The sequence below is a fragment of the Cricetulus griseus genome, chromosome 2 (assembly GCF_003668045.3).
Source record: "Cricetulus griseus strain 17A/GY chromosome 2, alternate assembly CriGri-PICRH-1.0, whole genome shotgun sequence".
Taxonomy (NCBI): Eukaryota; Metazoa; Chordata; class Mammalia; order Rodentia; family Cricetidae; genus Cricetulus; species Cricetulus griseus.
Window position 1 is genome coordinate 404,098,119 of NC_048595.1, and position 20,605 is coordinate 404,118,723.

Consider the following 20,605-nt stretch of genomic DNA (forward strand, 5'->3'; position numbering starts at 1 on the left):
TGTCTTTTGAAACAGCATGCCCAAGATTGATTTTCCCCAGTGTCATCTTTCCAACCTGTCACTTGTGTCATTTTTTTTTTTTTTGCCTCATTTCCGTTTTTAGTATGTTTCACTCTTTGGAATCTTAGCCAGAATTTGTTTTGGGTGATGTGGCGGACTGTTTCCAGGGCCTTCTGGATGTTAGTTTGCCCCCAATACAGTTCATTTACATATGCTGCTTCTAACTTGAACTGGGAAGGACTTCTGTGTTTTGTTAGTTTTGCTTGCACTCACATACACAGCCTTTATTTTTTTGCAAATGGTTGTTCACACAAGTTGTCTTTTGAATTCATCCAAACACAGGCTCTTGAGAGGGTCACAGCCAAAGACAGTATAGTGAGATCATTCTATAAGCGAGTTGAGCAAATGTGGAGAAGGCAGTGAGGACAAAGGAGAACAGAGAGGAATGGAACTGAGGAGGCAGTCCTCTTGGGTACCACATCATTGTCCCTTGCCCAGAAGTGGTTCTCAGTGCACTGAACTACAGGCCGCTGTGCCAGCTCCACATGGACCCTTGGGTTGAAATGAGTGTGCACTGTTTCTCCGCCATTCTGCAGTCCTGCTCAAATATTGGCTCTCCTGTTTGGATTGGGGGTACCTTTTTCTGGTCATTTGTGCTGTCTGCATTGGGCTGTCTCTTATTTACTATCTAAAACATTCTAGGCTCGAAGGGAATTGAAACGCTTGAAGGAGGAGGCTAGGCGTAAGCATGCAGTTGCTGTCATTTGGGCTTACTGGCTTGGACTGAAGGTACTTCCATCATGTCTTCCTCCTGCCCTGGGTGACTTCCATAAAGCCTCGCACCTACTAACCTGAGAAAACTGGCGGCGCTTGCTGCTGGCTGCAGTCTTAGGAAATGTCAGCTTGCCTGATTTTGTTTCTTTTTAGGGGAAACAAAATGAAAAAAGCTACTCACTAATTTTTCTTATTTTAATGTGATTTAAATTTCTTTAAATAATGAGTGTAATGCAGTATATTTTGTCCAAGACGTCAAGACATGTTGTTGTCTGGGTTTTATTTTTTATTTATTTGTTTGTTTTGCTTTTCAAGGCAGGGTTTCTGCAGCTCACTCTGTAAACCAGGCTGGCCTCCAACTCACAGAGCTCCACCAGCCTCTTCTCCCTGAGTGCTGGGACTAAAGGCAGTTGCTAACACTGCCCAGCCTTTTATAAGCTTTTAAATCATGAGGCAGAGTGTGGTCCTGGAGCTGGAAGCCAATCTTCTTCCATCAACAGTAGCCTGCAAGCGGGTGGCAGGCTTTGTTTCTCATCTGCCTGTGCTGTTTCACTGAGGGCTAGAGTGGAGCTTTCTTCCAAGTGCTCATGGCCCAGCACAAGTCAGAGTGTTTGCTCCAGTAAACTTAGAAATGTTGCTGAATGAGATGGTGGGGATTGTGAAGAGGAGGGAAATGTAGAGTTCAGACCTTGAGATTAAGGCAGGTGCTTGGTCTGGGAGGGGGAAGCACACACAAGTACATAGGAAAGTTTGACTCTGAGCATGACAGGCAAAATGAGGATTTGGTCTTCCTGTTTAGTAATTAACCAATACAGTGAGACATCCACATAGCCTTTCAAGGGCAATCACCGTCCTTTCCACACTGTTTCTCTTCAGCATTCTACTTTAGTCCAGTAACACTAACTCTTATTATAAATATTTGAAAATTAGCTGAGCAGTCATCGATTCTGCAGCTTAGCAGCCTTCAGAAACATCCCTGAATATGGCTTTGAATAATCTCCATTTCCCCAGAAAATTCCTCCTACAAACATCTAGTTAATTATCCTTTTTGATTATTCTGAGTATTCATAAGGTAATTAAGAAGTGACTTCAATATGAGTCTAACAGATGTTCTGTTTGACAAATTCTGAATAAGTCCTTTGCATGCTCTGTTTGGAAGCCAAACAAAACTAAGCGTTTCCTGTTTTTTGTTTTTGTTTTTTGAATTTGCATCGTAATTTTTATAAGAGGAAGGAAGCAGGCAGGATTGAACCCAGACTTTTGCTCCCCATACTGGGTTTCATTGCGTAGTCTTTCACATTATTTTTGCACTGGGGGTGTGGATAGCAGCACTCAGCCTACAGGTGAATGCTGTTTCTGCAGAATTCGCTGGGCTTGCTCTAACTGCAGCTCTTCCCCCTCGGATCCTAATGAGACAAAAATATCATACCCTATTCCCATTATTACTGTTATGAAATAAGATTAAACTTTTTGAAGTTTAAGATTGTAATAATCTTGTCATTTTTATCACAAAAACAAGTCATGTTGATGGGAGCAATGCTTTTGTACTTTGAAAAGATTTGATTTGCTTGTATAAATAAATACAAAATACACCGAACCCCTTTGCAATTCCTGGCGTTCAAGGAGGTCCCCGTTGTGAGAAGGGTGTGATATCACCAAGTTTTTACTGTAGGTAGCTTTATTTGAGGAGCAGCCATTTATCACATGAGATGTCAGAAGACATGCCGACAGCTGCGATACAGCGAGATTCAGCTGCATAGCACAGGACTTCCACATTGCCTAAGGATGTGCTTGCTGCACAGACCTCCCTTCAACTTGCCTGCTTTCTCCTCTGTGCCCCTTGACCCTTGGAAGCTGGAGGTCTGAAATCCTTATGAATCTAGCAATCCCTTGGCTAAAAGAGAAATGACCTCAGATGCTTAGCTGTTAGGAAGAACAGCCTGCCCTCAGACATCTAGCTGTAGTGTAGAGCAGCCTGAACAGAGGCTTAGCTGTTGTGTAGAACGGCCTGCTCTCACATGCTTGAAGAGCAGGCAGGTGGCATAGATAAGGAAGGCAGTGGGCTGATTAGGAGCAATTTGATATGTACAACTCAGAACCTGCAGATCTCTACGAAGGCTGCTGAGGTTTACCTGTCCCGTAGAAATGGGGATCACTGTTACTGCAGCTTAGAAAATGTTAAGAGAAGTCTGCAGTCTAAACTGTTATGTAGAAACATAAGGATATGTTATCCACAGACTGAGTTTGTGAGCTCATAGGTTTCTACTCCACAACACCCATTGTACAGATAGTGCACATGTATTTAAGCCCAGAAAAGTGGGAAGCAAGAGAAAAACATACAGAACACCGAGAAGCTGATGTTTTGCTAATTTCTAACTTCTATTCCTAAGTAGATGATAATAAATACTTTATATGCCACCCTCAGTGTCAGTATTTAATTGTGACACTCATTAATTCCGTAAACACCACACTTAGTTGTTAGACATTAATATATGATATAGATTATTATGTTGTAGTATGGGGAAAGTTTGTGTTTAAAATGGCATGATGTCTTCAGTGCTATGATAATAAGTGTAGCATTTGGTGTGGTTGAATGGAAGACAATGATAGCCTGAAAGCTTTTAAGAATCTTATTTTTAGCTGCTTTCGCTCTCTTCTCCACTAGTAAAGTCCTGTGTTTTTATGTAGGATTTTTGGAAGTTTTGATCTAGTTCTTCAGATAGTCTCTAAAATAACATCTGAAGGAGAAATGGCCTCATAAAATTTTTCATGAAATGTGCTCTAATCTGTGACAAGTTTGCAGCTATTCCTGTAGAGAGTTTCATGCCAAATCAGCAGCCTGTATTAAAAAAAAAAAAAAAAAAAAAAAAAAAACAGTGGGATTTAAAGTATCATTCACCGAGTTTCTTTTTCTCTGATGTAATTGCCACTGCCTGAGTATGCATCCATCAGTTCTCTCAATCTAGAAAGGACATGTGTAAATATGTATGTTCCATAAACTTTGATTTGTAAAGAGGTACATCATGATGAATGCCTGCCAGCCTGGTTCTAACTGTCAATCTGATTCCTTTGAAAGGTACGCCGGGAATACAGGAAGTTCTTTAGAGCGAATGCTGGAAAGAAAATCTATGAGTTTACACTTCAAAGAATTGTAAGTTGACACTGTATGGCTAGTCAGCATTATGAAATTAACCCCTAATAACCAACTCAATAAAATATGACTTTAAAAAATCCACAAAACCATAGGTACAAAAAGCCATTGGTAACCTTTGGTGTCTAATGCAAGTACAAATACAATGTGTCAGAACTGTTAGGGGCCTGTGATTAATATAATTGATACAATACTTACTTGGCATAGAAAACTAGGAAGGTGAAGTGAAGAAAGTCAAGCTTTTGCCCTGTTAAACTGCTATAGGCTCTGGAGAGCAAGCTTTGTAAATAGGTTGGTGGAAGCAAGACATCTGGGAGCAGAGGTGGGTGAGGCTGGATTCCGGAGTTGCCCTGCTCAAGGGTGTGTTGTGGTGAAGCTGTAAATGCTGTATCAGCTAGTACTTCTGTTTAATTATAACATGAGTAAGTAACTCCTGTGGTTCTCATTTGGTCATATGTGGTTTTTACTTTGAGTAAATGATAAGGTTTTTCCGGGGGCGGGCCCATGTTAATTAAGTGGAATGATCCTTTGACACATGGTGGAATTGTGTCCCAGTAAACCATATCATAAGTTGAGACTATCTTATGTCAAGAGTGTGTTTGCCACACCTAACCTACTGAATGTCACAGCTTAGCAACATGGTCCATATAGAAAGTCTGTTGGTTGTCAGTCCTGATTGCATGACTGGTTGAGCCCAGGAGTCACTGCCCAGCTCTTAGGAGAGCCTTGCACTGCTCCCACTGGCCTATCCAGACATCAGATTGTGAGCTCTGGTTTCTACTGAGAATGCATTGTTCTTGTACCATTGTAAAGTCAGAAATTCATGAGTTGAGCTATCCCAAGTTAGGGACCATTTTTGTTCTATAGTATAGCTTGTCCAGAACTTTCTACAACAATGAATGTGTTCTGTAACTTTAGTGGATAGCCACTATCCATGTGTAGTTATATACAGCACTTGGAAAGCACTGGTGTGACTGAGGAACTAGTCGTCTATTTAATTTTAGTTCCCTACAATGTAAGTCTAAGTTCTGTTGAGCAGAACAACTCTGCTGCGGTATTGGTGTTGGCCAGCACTGGTGGGAGTAACTAAGTCTGTAGTCATCTTTCCTGATAACTGGAAGAGCTCACATCCCCCAGTAGGTATGAAATAGTTAAATAGAATTAATAGAGAAGATACACAATCTTCCGGACTCAAACTGATCAGTTCTCTTGAACTTGACTGGTCTGGTTGATTTAGTGTGGATTTCTCTCATCTAGTATTTTCTGTCACACAGGTGCAAAAATACTTCTTGGAAATGAAAAATAAGATGCCTTCCTTGTCACCAATAGACAAAAATTGGCCATCAAGACCTTACCTGTTCTTGGACTCGACTCACAAGGAGCTGAAAAGGATCTTCCACTTGTGGAGGGTAAAATATGCAATGTTTTCTTTTTTAGAGTGTTTCCCATCTTAACTCGGCTATCACCTTGATGAGGGCTGCCTGAGGATTTTGTCATGGTGAGCCTCCTCCTGTACTTGGTGTTCTGTGAGAAATCCTGCAGGAGCCAAGGCAGTGCCTATGCCGGCTGCTCTTGATGTAGCTGGAAGGAGGACATAGTGGCTACACTTATTTTTCCCTTTAGCTTCCAGGTAGTTCACATAGTTCTTATTTGCCTGTTTCTATGAAGGAACTGGGCAGGAGATAGAAATCATTAATTCAGCCAGGTGTTGGTGGCGCATACCTTTAATCCCAGCACTGGGGAGGCAGAGGCAGGCAGATCTCTGTGAGTTTGAGGCCAGCCTGGTCTACAGAGTGAGTTCCAGGACAGCTTCCAAATCTACAGAGAAATCCTGTCTTGAAAAACCCCCCAAAAAAGAAAAAGAAAGTAAAAGAAAAAGAGATCATTAATTATGAAGATCTCCAGACAAGGTAGTTAAATCCTACTAATTAGAATGCATTTACTTTACCAGATTTATTAAATACATATACTGATATACATGTAAACATATATACTTCAGGCTAGAAAGTGAGCATGGCAGTCCCTCAAGTACAAAATTTCCTCTGTCCTAAATTAAGGGAAGCTGAAAGTCTATTTTATACTGATATATAAATATCAGTATAGATAGATAGATAAGATAGATAGTAGATAGATAGGTAGATAGGTAGATAGGTAGGTAGTCAGGTTCTTTTTTTTTTTTTAATATGCATTGGTGGTTTACCATGGATGTTGGGTTCCCTGGAACTGGAATTACAGGCAGTAGTGAGCTGCCATGTGAGTGCTGGGAATTGAACCTGGGTACTCTGGAAAATTAGTCAATGCTCTTAACCACTGAGATATCTCTCCAGCCCCTAGTGTCGGGTTCTTATGAGAACAAAGTGCCTTATGCAAGCTTTGGGGCATGTGGACCTGACTGTCCAGAGAACTCAGGTCCACATGGGAGTCAGACACCACGGTTGACCAAACCTCCTGAGGAAGTGTGAGTGTTGGTGTTGCCTCTTCTCATGGCAAGGCTTTTCTTTGAATCACTTGGTTGTTGTATGGAATATTGAATGTATGTGGTTGTTTGCTTTTATAAATTATTGTTAGAAAGGCTTGTGAATATGACTAGTGGCTATATATTCCAGGCAGTTCTCTCCTTGGTCACATGAAAGAGTGACATTATTGCTAATTACTATGATTCATGGATTCCAAGTTCTGTTCTTAACAGATTTAACAGCCTCTCAGTTCCTCATCTTCCCCTTTGAGTCTGACGTGGAAACCGTTTTCAGACCTAAGAGCAGGAGTTGCTGTATCAGGTTCTCCTCCAGCAGGTGGAAGCTGAGGAAAAGCCTGTCTACTCTTGAAGGGAGCCTTATCATGGAGAGGGGCAACTCCGATGCTCACCTTTTTTCTAGAGTCACTTCAGTGGAGGCACTAGCCCACCTGTAGACCAATTCTTTGAAAAATCTGCTCCTCTGGCCAGTCCTGTCCCCTTCACTTTATCCTCAAAGTCAAGAGTCAAGGAGTTCCCAGATCCCCCTTGCACAGTATATAGTGGTAATGGGGGACAGTTAAGCATTGTTTTTTTCAGGCTGTCCGTAACATACTTGTGGATCATGAAACCTGTTTAGTAAATAACTGCCGGCATATGTCTGTGTTGTTTGGTTTTGAGACAGGGTCCTGCTCAGGCCGACCTCAGATTTGGTGTGTGACCCAGGCAGGCCTTGAACTTACATTGCTTCTGCCTCAGCCTTCCAAGTGCTGGGGTTTGAGTGTCTCTAGACATGTCCAGCATTTTAAAGTGAAAAACAATAATCAAAAAGTAAGAGTAAACACATTGGGTAGAGAAGTATGTGTGTAAATCTGCATGGGATTGCCATACTGCACCATACAGTGTTATTTCTTGTGAGTGAATTCAGGAATGACAGCCTCAGGCCTGGAGATCCTTGGGGATTTACATTGTAGCAGAATCTAGACTCCCTGGGTATAGGCTATATTTTAAAGAAGCATTCCAAAATCTGCAACACAAATGGCTCCTAACATTTTCTTAAGACCAACTTTTGGAAACCAAAGTGGGTTTGACTTTTCAAATGAACATTGTGTGCATTTTCAGTTACTCTTAGTGTAACATGCTTAAGAACAAGAAATTGGCCACCACGTCTTTAATCCTAGCACTTGAGAGGCAGAGGCAGACGTCTTTGTGAGTTCAAGGTCAGCCATGGTGTGTATCCAGGGCTCTGCATAGAGACTCTTTCCTGTCTCAGAAAAACAAAACAAAACAAAACAAAAAAAACAAAGTGGTTCTTTGTGTATGTTCTTCTCCTGTCTCACAGTGTAAAAAATACAGGGACCAGTTCACAGACCAGCAGAAACTCATTTATGAGGAGAAGCTAGAGGCCAGTGAACTCTTCAAAGACAAGAAAGCTTTGTATCCTTCTAGGTATGTATGATTGTGCTTACTTGGAAATGCCAGAGTTTACTACTTCCTTTCTCAGACATGTCACTCCATCTTTTCTATGAGACTTACTTTTGTGAATGACTTAAGAAGCCACTGGATATAGATACACCTAGCACTGGGCAGCAGCTTCCATGGGATGCATAAGGATCACAATTGTTGGTTTTGCTCTATTGGCCTTAGCTTAAATCATTTGGTAAACAGGAGGCCATGAAAAATGGAAGTTATATGGACTCTTAGGATAAATTGTCATTGTACAACCCTGTTTTCAAGACTCTTTTTGCATTGAACTATAATCATTGTTGGGATCTTTCTGCCAATATGAAGTCCGGTCAGAGATTCATTTGTCAGGTCAGTGCCAGGGACAGACCGGTCATTACTCTTTCTTGTAACTTAAGCATGGACCCATGGTGTCCTTTGGCTGTTAAATGGCTAGTCACAACCTCAGTGGCCTGTACAAAAGTTCAGCTCGCTTGTTGTGGACACTGTGAACTCAGGAAAAGAATAAACACATTGCAGATTCAACAAGTCCAGCCCTTGACAAAGGAATTTATGTATCTGAGCATCCTGTGGATTGGATTTTTATCAGTCTCCTCACATTCCCGTTTCTGTTTCATCTGGCTTTTATAGAAACAAGTAGATTATGTAATTTCAAACCAGCATCTACAGTAACTTGTAGCTTTTCGAAAAGATCTAGAAATAAAGATCTTGGTAATACATGCCAAGTAGTCCTGTGTATTTAATGTTTCTATCTGTATATACGTTTGAAAGCTCTCCCTTTAAAAGGATTAAGTTAGCATAGTTGCCAGGCCTGTTAGGTTTTATGATTTCAAATTGTAGTGTTTCCTCCATTAGCTGCTTACTTGGATGCTTAAGATAGCCTGTACTTTTAGTCAAACACATGACTAAATCCAAAGTTATCTAACGTGACTACTGTGTGAAGACTAAGCCAACAGGAAAGCAGCATGCTTTCTTCAGCAGCTGTTTTTATTCATCCTCTTCTTTATAATTCTTAAGTTAGACAGCAGCCTTGTTAAACATTTCCCATAAAAGACTCTAAAACTGGGGGCAGGGGGGAGGGGGGCTGTAGAATGCATCACTAAGGAAACAGACGAAAATTAGGCTCTTAGCACTTTTTATTATTAAAAACACAATTAAACTATGAACACAAAGAAAGTTAACTTTGAGTCAAGTCCCTTCTGGGGAGCTGTGTCAGGTTTTGGAGAGAGTGGCACACTCTCTTCGCCCGTGGGAGATGTGGAAGAATTTGCCTCCCCGAGCTGTGAAGCAGCAGTGCCTATGGGTGTTAGCTGCTCGTGTCCTGGGAGCTGCAAAGGGCTGGCCACCTACATAGATTTTTTTTCTCCCCTGAGCCTCCGCCCACAGCACAAGCATTTCAAGCCTTCTGCACTTATTTCCAGAAATGAACTCAAAATGAAGCTATAAATCCCGTGGGCCAGCAGTCTTTTACTTGGTGCCTTTTAAACACTGCCCTGTGGGAGTCACCTGGGCAGAAGCAAAGGGCTCTGGCTGTGCCTGAGGGCCTGTCACCTCCAGGTCCATCCTTCCCCAGGTGGTTTCTGACTTTCTTACTCTCTGTGTGAAGATGACATTTGTCTTTGGAGCAGGTGATGGTGATATTGTCACCTTTATCATTGGCTTACATTGTTTACATGTGTTGGTGTGCCCTGTGTGGGCAGCTGTTAGCTTTCTGTTGCCCTTTGCTTCACACAGGGCCACATGCTTGAGTTTGGCTGTACATGGCATTTTCTCTCCTGATCATTACAAGTGAGATTTTTATCACTGTCCCACCAACTGCCTCCACTGTCCACATTGAAATATATTTGGCATGAGTTTAAGGCTTCATTTCTAACTTAAGTCTAAAACAGGTGCCTGTGCAAAGTGTAAAATAAATTGAAGTCACTTTCATGTCGTTGATTATTCCTTAAGATCACCTGGCCTGTCTCTTTCTGACAGTGACGTGTCTATTTGAAACCACTTCTAAGGTACATTTTTTTTCTCCTTTAGTGTTGGGCAACCTTTCCAAGGAGCTTACCTGGAAATCAACAAGAACCCAAAGTATAAGAAACTCAAAGACGCCATTGAAGAGAAGATCATTATCGCTGAAGTTGTGAACAAAATTAACCGTGCTAATGGGAAGGTAAAATTGCCAAGCTCTACCGGGCATTGGTGGCGCACGCCTTTAATCCCAGCACTTGGGAGGCAGAGGCAGAGGCAGGTGGATCTCTGTGAGTTCGAGGCCAGCCTGGTCTCCAGAGCGAGTGCCAGGATAGGCTCCAAAGTTACACAGAGAAACCCTGTCTCGAAAAACCAAAAAAAAAAAAAAAAAAAAAAAAAAGTGTCAAGCTCCAAGTGTAAGACACTGTGTGTGCACTGAGAGTCTCTGCTTCTGCATTAATACTCTGCAAGCATGAGGACCCGAGTTCAAATACTAAGCTCCCACATAAAAGAACCTGGCATGGTGTGCTTGCTTATAACCCCACCCTGGAGTGTGGAGATCCTGGGAGCTTGGCCAGCCAACCTTGCTAAAACAGAGGTTCCTGGTTCACTGAGGAACTGTTTCTCAAGGGAATGAGGTGGAGAAAGGTAGATGACACCCAGTATCCTCTTCTGGCCTCCACACGTGTGCACACAGCCACACAGTCATGTGCATGAACACAAACTTTCATATGCACACATACATAAAAAGTTTTCAGAATTCATAATTTGTATGTGTCTGTTTACATAAGTATGCTTGCTAAGAGACAGCAAAATAAAATACCTATTTTTTTTTTGTCTTCTCTCAGAGTACATCCCGGATTTTCCTCTTGACAAACAATAACCTTCTCCTCGCTGACCAAAAGTCCGGGCAGATCAAGTCCGAGGTGCCCCTGGTGGATGTGACCAAGGTCTCCATGAGTTCGCAAAACGATGGCTTCTTTGCAGTCCACCTCAAGGAGGTAAGTGTCACCAGGAGGCTTGACATAAAAGCTGCTCCTTGTGTTCCCTCTACTGGCTGGATAGCCCCACCTGACTAGCCCCTGCCTCCCTCCTACTGACCTAGAAAGTTTAACCATATTCACCCACATCTAAAATTTCAGGCTTCATTTTCAGTAATTGAATTACACTTTTGTTAGCTTGAGAGTAATGAAAATGTCCAAATGTTTGATACTATGTTTCTTCCATATGACAACTTAAAAATGCTGTCTTTGTTCTTGTTTGTCTTTAACTTGGTGGTTTATCAATAGCTACAACTATAGTCAAACATTTTCCATTGACTTTGACCTAAATTTATCTTGATGTTGTATGAGTTTTACCTAAGTAGAACCACTATCTTGAATGGAGAGGTTAAAGTGGAGGCACTAGATTTTTTATTTTGATGACTGGGGCCATGCTGTTTTTAACTCATCTCAACTTGAAAGTGATTGTATGTACTACATAACATTGGTAGCGAGCTTTATGAACACTGTACATAAGTGCTTAACAGAGGGAGTCACATAGTTGTCATTACCAAATAAACAAATGTCAGCATTTATCAGTCATACATAGAAAAGACCCGAAGGCTTTCCTTAGCCTGTTACCCCACCATGGATCTAAATCTAAACAGAGACATGTCAAGTCAGACAGCAACTGTTCTTGTCTCTGCTACACACAAAAACAGCTTGGAAGTTTGGAGACCTACTGCTGTCCTGGCTACATGTGTATCTAATCACAGCAGAATTCTCAGCTTGGGACCTAGCCCCAGGAGTTTGTTTGAAGTACTTTTGTTGTTGTTTTTTTTTAATTGATTGCTTTTTAATTATGTTTATAATTTTTTTGTGTGTGTGTATGTTTGTGGGAGTCAGTTTTCCCTTTCCGCTATGTCAGTCCCAGGGACCAAACCCTGGTTGTCAGACTTTGTGGCAAGCACTTTTTACCCCTGAGCCATCTCACTGGACCCTTTGTTACTTTTAAAAACCATTTCACTGTAAGGTTTTTGAACGGTGCTTTGAGAATGAGTTATAAGTTGGGTTGCTGCCTGTCAAACTTGATTGTGAAAGCCCACCACAAAGGAATCTTGTGGCTTCTCCTCCAGGGGGTCTGTAGAACATGCTGCTCAGATCCACTGACCAACCTGAAGTATCAAAATACCAGTCTTCCCCCTTACTGCTCATCTGGGAGGATGTGCCCTGGTGCCCAAGGTTTGAGGAGTCTGATAGGGTTCCTGCCTGCAAACCTTTCCCTCTTCTGTCTGACCTTGGCTTGTCTTTGCAGGGCTCAGAAGCAGCTAGTAAAGGAGACTTTCTCTTCAGCAGTGATCACCTCATTGAAATGGCCACCAAGCTTTATCGCACGACTCTCAGCCAAACCAATCAGAAGCTCAACATTGAGATCTCCGATGAGTATGTCCACGTATTGTACAGTACACTTTTCACTCTCTGCTTTTCTGTTGGGTTTGGTTCTCCAGTTTCATCGCTGAATCCAACTGCTTTAGGTCCAGTATTTGTGGCCAACCAAACCCGTCTCCTTACGTAGTGAGACAGATAATGTGAAGGGAAATTAATCAGCAGGTGACATGATTTTGGCTTGTAGAAGGAGAAAGCAAAGGGAAGGGTATTGTTTTTGACAGGGAGACTTCTTGGCTGTAAGATAAGAAGAGCTGACTAAGGGAGCTAGCCAGATGCAGACACAATGCAGGAAGATGCTGCACAGCACAAACAGGCAATAAGTGCAGAGGTCTCCAGACAGGAGCAATCTATGACAGAGTGAGACTGGGAGAAGATCCCGGAGAGAATAAGCAGAGTCCAGTTATACAGGGCTGGTTTAAGCATAGAGTGAAGCTCTTCCTGAGAATGCTAAAGACTACACAGGTGGATGGCCTTCCCTGTTTTTCAAGGATGGCTTTGGCCACAATGTGGTCAGCTCCCTCGAGTGAGAAGTGAGAATAGAGCAGAGGGACCAAGAGTCTGAGCTGTCTAGGGCAATGTGAGGAGTGAAGAGGGGTTAGTGAGGAGTAGTCCCATTCTGCATGTGATGAAAGGGGAGACAGGAGGGCGTGTGAGCAGGTTGGCTCTTAGGGCCCACCCTTGGCACTGCTTGGTGCAAGCATGCTGAGGATAGGACTTGAGGGAGCGGTCCTGAGTCAGACTTGAGGTGACCTTCATTTCATATGTTGATAACTGGAGTTACAGAAATAGCATTTCACATTGGCAGTTTGTATAGTCACAGAGAGAAGAGGTTACCCCTAAGCCCAGAACCTGAGGGGTCTACACTTTTGGTCATGTCCCTCACTGCTGTTCTAAAGCCACCGCTGTCCCAGAATATCAGTGACACTGCACTTGGGAAGATAAGAGCTCCCTGACAAAACTTGAGAATCTTTCTTAATATGGAACTTGTCTGAGCCTCCGAAATCTGGTTCTTCCCATAGACACGGAGGTTTTGAGGGGACAGTGTGTTTCTGTTTCCCAATCGTGGTCAAGAGGAGCATCCCTCCAGTGGCTGTCTCCACCCAGAAATGACCCTGCCCATCCAGACAGGCATGTGACATTCTGGATGTCACAGGCATTCAGTACATAGTTGTCTGAGCAAAGATTTACAGCGTGGCCACACGAAAGACAAATATTTGGTAGCATTATAACCCTTCTCCTGTTGTATTTCCTAATGGTTTATCGGCTAAAACTAGATCAGTGGATGGAACCTTTCATGTCCCGTGTGGGCTCTTTCCCTCAACACCACAGGAAGCCTGGAGAACAGCTTCCAGGCAGCCTCTTTCATAGTCCCTGGTCCTTCCAAACAGGCCTTAGAAATTCCCCTTATGGAACAGTTCAAATTTAAATGGACTTTTCAGTCCCTGGACTCAGAGATGGCAGGTCCTATATCTACAGCCCTAGATGGGTTGACTCCAGCCCATTGCCAGATGTGTGGAACATATGTCATAAACAGCATGCAGTTTAGTGGCTATGCCCTTCCTCAGAACCTTTTCAGAAGTGGAAGTAGTTGCTCTAACAAACTGGTTTCTGTGGTCATTGTGGATAAATTGGCTGAGTCTTCAAAAAGCTAAGTAATATAGGTGTGGACATGAGAGTTGAAATCACTAAGAGACTTGGTTGTTTCATAGTTCCTGGTCCTTAAACTCCCAAACAGACGATGCTCTGTATAGACACACTTAGAGGTAATGTGTATGAGGTGAATATTTCAAAATGAGTCTCTACTGTAACTATTCCGTGCTCCTTTATCTTGAAATTTTGGCCACCACTAACACTGTGAAATAGATAATTCCAACAGTCCACTGTTGACTGGAAAATGCTTTTCTATAGAATGGAAATAGATAATAGTGGTTAATTGCTCCCCAGGTGTCCTAAGGCTAAGTCCATGTAAATGATCAAGAGCATTGTGGTTCATGGTGTAAGATATATTTAGCTGTGGCAATTTTCCCATGAACATGAAGAACGTTTAAGACTTATAACATGTTTGGGTTTGTGTTACATTTTAAAGGGTTTGGTTTTTGTTTGTTTGTTTGTTTGTTTGTTTGTTTTTGAGGCAAACAAGTACAATTATATATGTAGCCAAACTTATATGTTGTAGCACCTTTTACTTTGGGAAGCAGAAGCAGGAAGATCTCTGAGAGTTCAAGGCCAGCCTGATACACAGTTCGTTCCAGGCCATCCCAAGCTCCATAGTGAGACCTTGTCTCAAAAAGAAAAGAATGATAAATATATACTAAGGACGTATCCTAGGTAGAAAAATGTAGAATTACAGTGTTCCATCCCTGGTGCTGTGAGTGGGAAAGAAAGAACCTGTAGGGTTCGTACAGATCTCTCCCTACAAGAACAAGTTTGAAAGTCAGTGTTGTTATCCTTTTATAACAGCAAGAGCCCAGAGACCTAGCTTAGTCGGGAAACCGCTGGCAAGGAAGAGCCCCTGACTTCAGGCCTTAGCACCCACGTGGAGCACTGGTGGGGTGGCTCCTACTTGTACTTCCAGTGCTAAGGAGGTAGATAGATCGTAGGGTTCACTGGTCAGCCAGCTTAACACATAACTGGTAAGCAGTGGATTCTAGTAAGAAACCTTTTTTCCAAGGACAAGGTAGATAGTACCCCTGAAGAACTACACCCAGAGCTGAGCTGTAACCTGTACAACAAATGCCTGTGCACTCACACAAATATGCTCATGAACACACACAAAATGAGTAAAACAGTGTGTGAATTAGAGGTCTCATTTCACCCCAGGAGATGGTGTTTGTAAAACATGGCCTTTTAACTGGGGCCAATGTATACAACAGAACCATTGACTCCTTGCTGTTGCTATTGCTGTTGTGTGTTAACCACATCCTTGCTAGATGGGTCATGTAGGAATTCCCCAGTAGTTTAGGTTGCTGTTCCCTCAGGTAAATGGGGAAAGGTCCTGAAACTGCTGATTAGGATGTGGAGTGAACAGACCACTGGTATAGGGTGTGTGTGAATAGCTTTCTATGTATCATGTGTTTGATTTGTTAAATGTTTAATTTGACCTCCTAAAAACTTACTCATGTAAAAATAAGGAAAGGTGAAGTTACAGCAGGTTAATATACAGTTACTCGATGTCCCCACTGAAGCATAATTACTGTCAGCTCAGCTTACCTTACTGGAATATGGTGAACTTCCTTTGCTAGGGGCTAGTTGATGACAAGTGAGAGTGGAATGCAGTCACTGTTGCGTTCCTCATCAGATGTACCTTGGAAATGGGTAATAAGTGCCTCCTAAGGTCAATGTCTGTTACAAAAAGGGAAAGCTGGTGTTACTGTGGTGTTACTGTTACATCCCCATCCCCATCTGCTTTGTGTGTGCCTGAGTGTTTGGTTCTCTTCCCCTAGGTTCCTGGTGCAGTTCAGACAAGACAAAGTGTGTGTGAAGTTTATTCAAGGCAACCAGAAAAACGGGAGCGTGCCAACCTGCAAACGAAAGAACAACCGGCTCCTGGAAGTTGCCGTCCCTTAAGTGACGCCTCCTCTCTGCCCTCATGGACTTGTTTCTTCATACTAGTGCAATTTGATTTTGTTTTATTTGGGGCTCGCCGTATGTTTGGGAATTGCCAAAGGCTAGCGGTTAGAGTCCTTTGGCGAAATTGAAAGTATTTGACTAATCAGTTTTAATTATTGGAGTAGTTAACCCTGACGTCCACAATCTGTCCTGCGCAGAATTCTAGAAATTAACAGTGTCTGTTTCCATGTCTTATGTGTTTTCTCCTCAGTTACCATTTTAGACTTGTGTACCGTAAACCCACATATTACCCATAAATCATTAGTACATGTAAGCATAGGAGGGGCTTACATTCATTTATCGGATATTTATTGAATGCCTACTTTTTGCTGGGCACTGTGCTGAACTTACTAAGAACCTTTTTATTTGAAAGCTGTTGCCTTCTGGCTGATTTGTGCTGGCAAAACAGAAGCTAAGAAGGTGGTAGAGATCGAGGCCAAAAGATACTACTAATGATGAGAGCCCAGTGGTGTGATGTAAACAGTGCACACATTGAGAAGCTGTGGGCTTGGGAGGTTTGGGGATAGATGACTGGGTGAAATTCCTCTACATTTTTTTTTCTTACCTATTTGAAAAAGAGAAAACTGACATTTAGACATGCACATTTATTTGCTCAGATCCCCTGTCATTATCTTCTGTTAGAAAACGGAAGTTACTCTCACTTTAGGGAAAGTGACTGAAGCAGGGTAGCACAATGCTTCGTTGCGGTTCCAGAGAAGCATGAGATGGACCCTAGATGCCCACAGTGCTTTCACCCGGAGTCAGTAGCCATCGAAATGGCAAGTAAGAAAAGGCCAAGAGCCGTTCAGAGTGGCCGATCTTCTCTTTGATGTGCAATAAAACATCCAAGGCGCCTTTGAAAGTTTTATTTATAATATACTTTTTTTTGTATGAGAGAGGTGATTGATTGGTACAGGGTGTGTATTTTAGTGAAAGATCAAAGTTAAGATAGAATTAGTTTTCAGGGCTTCTTGGGTTTTTGTTTTTGTTTTGTTTTTTGTTTTCTTTAAAATTAAGAATTTTAAAGAAATTGGAAACCACATTTTAAACTATGGAATTAAATTGTTTCTTATTTGGGAGGATAATGTATATACATTGGGATTCTGATAAATAATAAAATTGTTCTAATTTGGTGCCATTTGCTGAATCACAACTGTATTTTTGTATCTCGAGCTATTTTCATATGTTACATGTCTAATGTGTCACAGAAAGGTTTTCCATCCAGACATTACATGGTCTCTGTGTTAACGGCTTTCCACTAATCTTTTTGTACCAGTATCAGCCAATGAAAATATTCCCTGGGGATTTTCTTTTGATTTTTGTACTTAAAAAAAAAAGTTCTGATAAAGAGATTCTCGAACGTGTCTGTGTTTATTGCTCAGGTGGAGGATATCTGCTGTTTACAGTTCCTAAGGTGGTTAAGTTGATAGTCCCTGCTGAGGGCAAGTGCAAGTTTAGGACTGCTCGGTGAGTTTTTGACAGCATATACTTACAATTACTAAATATGCTCACAGCATTCAAAGCACTGGTCAATATGAAAGGCCACCAACTTTCCGTTCACTCAGCACCTGTCTGCTCAGCGGCTGCCTCCAAAAGTTAACCCTTCAGCTGCTTTTACAGTATGTGATGTCTGCTTGGAAGGAAAGTATGTATGAGTTTGTCTTCCGCTCCATCAACAGACATGTTGTTCTTGCCCTTTTCTCCTAGCAAGATGCCCCAGAGAAAAAGTTCTTTTCATGATGGCATAGTCCTTTCTCGTGAGGTATCTCATTTGTCTCTCTTACCTGCTTCTTGAGTGGAATTCAGAGTGCAAAGGGCCCACAGTATGAGTCCACTTGGTAAATTTTCCAACACACATCAAATTTAGAGATTGTTCATTGTGTTGCTTTGTACACTTGTAGCATTCAGCAAAGGTAGAGAACAGTTTCTATTTGGTCCTGAACAGCATTGTGAATGTTATATACATATAGACATACATACATGAACTTGAAGAACATATCTGCAGGAAACTTGCATATTTTTGCATATGTCTTCCACTTTGCTCTATCAAGTCCTTTGGTCATAGAATGCACTCTGTGAACTATGCCTTTACATGGTAGGAAAGTCTTGCTTCTTTATGTATGAAGGTGGAATTTCAGTCCATAGAAACCTGAATTCATGGAATTATGAAAGTAGTTGATAGGAGTAATATTTGGAGATTTTTCAAATTAGAGTATTAAACTCTTGGTCTTGGGGTTAGAATCGACTGTTCTCAGAGGAACCCAGACTCTAAGAACCACTAAGAAAAATAGTGGTGCCACCTTGTATCAGTATGTAACCAACCCCCTGTATTTTAAAACCTTCTCTCGCCAAGCATAGTCATGCACACCTTTAATTCCAGCACTTTGGAAACAGACACCACTGGATCTCTGTGAGTTTGAGGCCAACAATAAGTCCCTCTTTCAAAAATAAAAGACCTCTATTGTCTGTCCAGAGGTTGTCACTTCACTGACAGTGGGTCCTTTAGGGAACCCTGCTGGTCCCCTGCAATGGAGAGAGAAAGTACTGGTGGAACTCAAATTCTTAGGGACCCTGTCCAGACCACACAGCCCCAGCTTTTCCCCAAGCATCACTCAGAAGATTGCCCAGGCCTGAGGTGACTTTTTGGAGTTATTAGCAGATGTAGTGTCGGAAAAGCAGGTGATAGGTCCCCAAGGCCTAGTTGCCAGTGTTGGCAGTGTTCTAGTGGAATTACTCCTCACTGATGGCCATCAAGCACAGTATGAGGAAGGGACATGGAAACGGATGTGCTCTAGGAGATTGCTTCTGGCTTTGCATTTCAGACTTTAAGAATAGTCCTTTAGATCCAGAACTCAGATGTGAGGCCACCAGCTCGAGTTTGAATATCTGATTATTCTCCAGAGGTGATGGTCTATTTGTAGCCGCAGAAGCTGCCCATGTGTTCAGAGTATCAGAAGCATACCCTCAGCATTGAGGATTCACCTGAAATCTAAGACAGTGAACCATTTTTACTGTCACGCCATCTCAGTAGTGTGCTGATGACACTAAAGCCTGTAATTAAATACTCTCATAATTAGAGCATAGCTTATTAAAATATAACTATATTTTAATAAATATAGAACAAATATAATTCCTTAATGCCTTTTTAAATAATAGGTAAACTTTCGTAGCTTTGGTGAGGTTTCAAATAATAACTCTTCCTTGGTGAGGGCGTTGAGTGAGTCTCTCCTTGTGTTTCAGTTGGCTGTTAACATCAGCAGCATTCAGATTTACTAGAACAGAAACAGGTGAGTGGAAGGGAAGAGAAGGAACTAGTCATCTGGCTCTTCTGCCCTGGAGCAAAGCAACTGCAAGTTAATGAATGTGGTTCTGTGAAGACCTGTGTTGTGTGTCCTTGCCTCCTCTGCATCTCATTCCAGTCACTGTAACTCACTCTTGTGTTCGCTCCAGGGGGCCACACCTGGTGAGTCAGCACTTCTGACTACACCCCCCTGGGAGGGCTCATTATCTCCTCCCTGGTTTGAAGATCATTTCCAACTGATCTGGAATTGGTCACAATCTGGCAGCTGTCTTAGGATTTCTGTGACTGTGAAGAGACACCATGACCACTGCAACTCTTTAAAGGAAAACATTTCATTGGGGCTGGCTTACAGTTCAGAGGTTTAGTCCATTATCACCGTGGTGGGAGGTGTGGCAGTACACAGGCAGACATGGTGCTGGAGAGGGAGCTGAGAATGGAGAACGAGCTATGTCTTGGTCCTGCAGGCACTGGGAAGTGATCTGAGACACTGGGTGTGGCTTGAGCCTGTGTGAATCTCAAAGCTCACCTCTACAGTGACACACTTCCTCCAACAAGGCACTACCTGATAGTACCACTCTCTATGAGCTTATGAGGGCCGATTGCATTCAAACTGTCACAGTAGCATAACCATAGATTTCTCATTAACCTTTTCCGCTGTTGTGGTGGCCAGATTCCCTCAACCCAGTTCCATAAAATTCAGCAAAAATCTAACTTCATAACCAAGAAAGGTAGTCTCAACTTCTCAGTGTGTTGAAAAGGAAGTGGGCAATGAATTTAACTCCTGTTTACCAGGTCCCCCAGCAACCCTGAAGACACTAGATCAACTTCCTGTCCTATTATTTTATGCTCATAACTTCAGGGGTTCTTTTCCTTCCCCTTCCTTTTTGAGGTGAGAGTTCTTCAAGTAATACATCTGAAATATTAAAGTAGGATTTTGAATGTTGTACACATAGGAAGAAACACATACAGGTAACCATAACCTCTACCCTGAACTCACAACAGGTTTCTGGATACAGCACCACGGAGCTTCATCCCAGTCAAAATCCTTCACCAAAGTAAACTTTGTCTTTTAATACACATTAATCTTCCCCACTTTCAAGTGAGATCTTGTAACATGCAGGCTTCTGCCTAGCTGCTTTCTCTCAGCATGACTGTGTGTGTGTTTAGCTAACTTTCTCCTATATTCATCAGATGTATAGCCCATTTTTAACCAATAGCAGCCATTTGTACATAGGGTTGTTGGGAACGATCTCATGCAAGTCTGTGCCTAGATCCCTGCTGAATGGCTATCTCAGAACAGCTGGGTTAGACAAAATACCTGTCAGCTTTAGTTGACTCTCAAGCTGATTTCCAAAGAAATTACCCTGCACAGGACAACATTACTGCAACACCTGGTAGTGGCAGTCGTCAATTCCACTCTGGTGAGCTCAGCTTGTGTTTGTGTCTTTCTGATCACTAAGAAGCTC

At 42.2% G+C, this 20,605-nt stretch overlaps 1 protein-coding gene across 4 annotated transcripts in view; it reads left to right on the plus strand.

Moving 5' to 3' along the window:
* Positions 1 to 17,198, plus strand: part of Myo1b (myosin IB) — a 164,930-nt gene extending 147,732 nt beyond the window's left edge. For 3 of the 4 annotated variants that reach the window (XM_027396859.2, XM_027396860.2, XM_027396862.2), the window contains 8 exons: positions 703 to 789; positions 3,851 to 3,925; positions 5,200 to 5,334; positions 7,720 to 7,826; positions 9,870 to 10,002; positions 10,649 to 10,801; positions 12,096 to 12,223; positions 15,673 to 17,198. In XM_027396859.2, the coding sequence (XP_027252660.1) occupies positions 703 to 789; positions 3,851 to 3,925; positions 5,200 to 5,334; positions 7,720 to 7,826; positions 9,870 to 10,002; positions 10,649 to 10,801; positions 12,096 to 12,223; positions 15,673 to 15,796 (942 nt within the window). In that variant the 3' untranslated portion in view covers positions 15,797 to 17,198. The remainder of the gene's footprint in view (positions 1 to 702; positions 790 to 3,850; positions 3,926 to 5,199; positions 5,335 to 7,719; positions 7,827 to 9,869; positions 10,003 to 10,648; positions 10,802 to 12,095; positions 12,224 to 15,672) is intronic. The other variant, XM_027396861.2, reaches the window with a different exon arrangement.
* Positions 17,199 to 20,605: the final 3,407 nt, after the last annotated feature.